This window comes from Protobothrops mucrosquamatus, unplaced genomic scaffold (genome assembly GCF_001527695.2).
Source record: "Protobothrops mucrosquamatus isolate PMUCROS unplaced genomic scaffold, P.Mucros_1.0 scaffold3820, whole genome shotgun sequence".
Classification (NCBI taxonomy): Eukaryota; Metazoa; Chordata; class Lepidosauria; order Squamata; family Viperidae; genus Protobothrops; species Protobothrops mucrosquamatus.
Window position 1 is genome coordinate 191,849 of NW_015389772.1, and position 3,179 is coordinate 195,027.

A 3,179-nucleotide genomic window follows, 5' to 3' on the forward strand; every position below is an offset into this window, starting at 1 on the left:
CAAGGACTGACCCGGAAACTCTCCCTCCGGGCTGTCATACTGAGGGCGGAACCTTCCCTCATCGAAAGGAAGGGCAGCTGAAGGCACCCCCCGTTCAATCCGTTTCTCAGGGTGGCGGTAAACATTGTCGTCACAGGTCAGTAAGCGGAAGTGAAACGGGGTTGGTCAATCGAAGGAAGGGCGGGCGTCTGGTTGGAGAAAACGACTTTCGCTTCGAAACGAAGGACGGATTGGCTAAATGAGCAACAACAGCTGTCCAATGACAGGGCGGTATGCAAATCGAAGGCGCTTCACCACTCGACTGTTCCGCCCGAACCCCAAAGCCAGCCAATGAGCAGTTGGATATTCAAATACTGTTTTAAAAAACTGTTGGGCTTCGGATCATCCCGTACTTCGAACGTCATCACTGTCCGTGGTTCAACCAATGAGAGCCTAGCATGCAAATCGAGAACGCCCTCTCTGTTTTCCTTTCCTGTTTTTCCGCTCTCGTGCCTCCAGAGAGGCAGGCTCCCGTATTCTCAGCCAATAGCTTTCGCGTGTCGCGGCGGTTTATGCAAACCACGCCTCCTCCCTACTCTTCCCCCTCCTCCTCCTCCTCCTCCTCCTCCATCTTGGGAAGGACTCTAGATTGAAAGGCAAACCATAAAAAAAGAAGCAACAGGTGAGTGGGGGGGAAAAAAAAAACCCAAAGCAAGGATGCCGAAGCGTCGTTACGCTCTGCGTTGGCCTGAGCCGCAATGCATCTTGGGACGGCTCGGCGCCCGTTCGCGGGGAAAGCTGGGGGTAGGGGCTGGCTCCCGGTGCATCCTGGGAGGGCGCGGTGCATTGTGGGAGGGTCCGGAGTGGAACGTTTGCGTTGCCTCCAGAGGTTCGTAGGCGGCGGCGGCCAGGTCGAGTTGGCGGCTTCCCCCCAATTTGGAGCCCTTGCAGGTAAGTCCTTGACACGCCCACAAATCCCCCCCCGCAGTGCATATCCGGGTGAGCGGGGGGGCGGAGGGAAACTGCAGCCAAATCCAGAGAGATCGTACAGGTAGTCCTCGACTTGCAACAGTTCCTTTAATGACCGTTTGGAAGCTACAACAGCACGGGAAAAAAGTGAGTAATGACCGTTTTTCACACTTATACGGCCGTTGCGGCATTCCCCAGGGTCACGTGATCAGAATTCAGATGCGTGGCAACTGGCTCATATTTACCACCATTGCAGGGTCAATGCCGTCCCCTTCCTGACAAGCAAAGTCAAGGGGAAAACCAGGATTCACTTAACAACCTTGTTCCTAACTTAACAACTGCAGCGTGGTTCACTTGACAACTGTGGCAAGAAAGGTACAAAGGGGTCAACACTGACTTAATGACTCCAAGTCTCGTTTAGCAGCATAAATGTTGTGTTCAATGGTGGTGGTGAGTCGAGAGTACCTGTAATAGGTTTGCTTTAAAAGAAATAGAAACTGCAGTGCTATACATTCCAAGAAAAAATGCATCAATAAAATATTATAATAATAATAATAATAATAATAATAGTAGTAGTAGTAGTAGTCATAGACAAAATGCCAAATCCAGTCTGAACATCTGGCTGACTGTGCGATGATCCATAATAATAATAATAATAATTGTTGATAAGAAAGACAAAAAAGTCTGGATAGTGGACGTGGCAGTGCCTGGAGACAGCAGAATAGACGAGAAAGAACTGGAGAAGATAACAAAATACAGAGACCTACAAATAGAAATAGAAAGACTGTGGCAAAAGCAAGCAAAGGTAGTACCAATAGTAATAGGTGCCTTGGGTGCAGTCCCAAAACAACTGGAGCACCACTTGAACACCATTGGCATTGACAAATTCGCTATTAGTCAATTGCAAAAGGCAGCCTTACTAGGAACTGCTTCCATCCTCCGACGATATCTGTAATACCATCAAACATCCACATCTGCCTATCCCAGGTCCTGGGTAAGGACTCGATAGGTAGACAAAATGCCAAATCCAGTCTGAACATCTGGCTGATTGTGCGATGATCCATACTAATAATAATAATAATAATAATAATAATAATAATAATAATAATAATAATAATAATAATAAAGTTGGAAGGGACCTTGGAGGTCATCGAGTCCAACCCCCTGCTCAGGCAGATATTAAACGAAAGAGTAAAATATATTAATGTGTACTTGCCAATCCTGAGGGTGCCCTGCCTGCATGTATACCCGTCAGTAATCAAACACCAAGCTTTACCTGACTGATTCCTTCCTTGTTTTCCAATTCTAGCCAGTATTGTACTATTCCATCATGATTGTTTTGCCACCTGGGTTGACAGAAGATGAAGAAGCCCTGCAGAAGAAATTTGCCAAACTCAAGAAAAAGGTCAGCTTGTTCAGCTTGAGGGTGAAATTATTCTTACAAGTACCGGTAGTCTTTGACTTGGCAACTGACTCGTATTTATGACAGTTGTAGTGTCTCGGGATCGTGTGATCACTTTTTGTGACCTTCTGACAAACAAAGTAACTGGGGATACCAGATTCACTTAACCGTGTTACTAACTTAACAACTGTAGTGATTCATTTAACAACGGTGGCAAGAAAGGTTGTAAAATGGATCAAAACTCACTTAACAACTGTCTCACTTAGTGACATAAATTTTGGGCTTAATTGTGGCTGTAAGTCAAGGATGTAAATGACAGCCAGATGTTTAATACAATAGGAAATAAAGGGACTAGGGAAGGGAGGGAAGTTAGACTATGTGTATCTTTTACTGATTTTAATTTTTTTCTTCTTCCCATCAGAAAAAGGCCCTCATGGCCTTAAAAAAGCAACAGGGTTCAACCAGTCAGGCTATCCAGGGAGGAATTAAACGATGTAAGTCGGACTTTTGTGAAAACATGGGCTGCTGTGAGTGAAGTGTTCTCTTGCCAATATTGGCCATTTGGGGACAGCAGTTTTTCCCTTTCTTCCCTGTTTCCAGCCATCTCAGATCAGCCAGTAGTCGACACCGCAACAGCCACAGAACAAGCCAAGATGCTGGTGAAAACGGGGGCCATCAGTGCTATCAAAGTTGAGAACAAGAACTCGGGATTCAAACGCTCTTGGACTCGGAAGGTGAAACCGAAAGTAAGCCGGGTTAATGCAAGGAGGTGCAGAAGAAAGATTCTATTGCTGGAGTGTCCAAACTTGGCAACTTTAAGACCTGTGGA

At 46.1% G+C, this 3,179-nt stretch overlaps 1 protein-coding gene across 1 annotated transcript; it reads left to right on the forward strand.

The window, feature by feature from the left end:
• Positions 1-1,039: 1,039 nt before the first annotated feature.
• NELFE (negative elongation factor complex member E) lies at positions 1,040-3,096 on the forward strand (the record flags this gene model as incomplete). The annotated part of the gene is made up of 4 exons (XM_015827621.1): positions 1,040-1,095; positions 2,258-2,353; positions 2,772-2,844; positions 2,951-3,096. Coding segments are annotated over exons 1-4 (351 nt in total), but the record flags the coding sequence as incomplete, so codon positions are not given.
• Between the last annotated feature and the right edge of the window lie 83 nt (positions 3,097-3,179).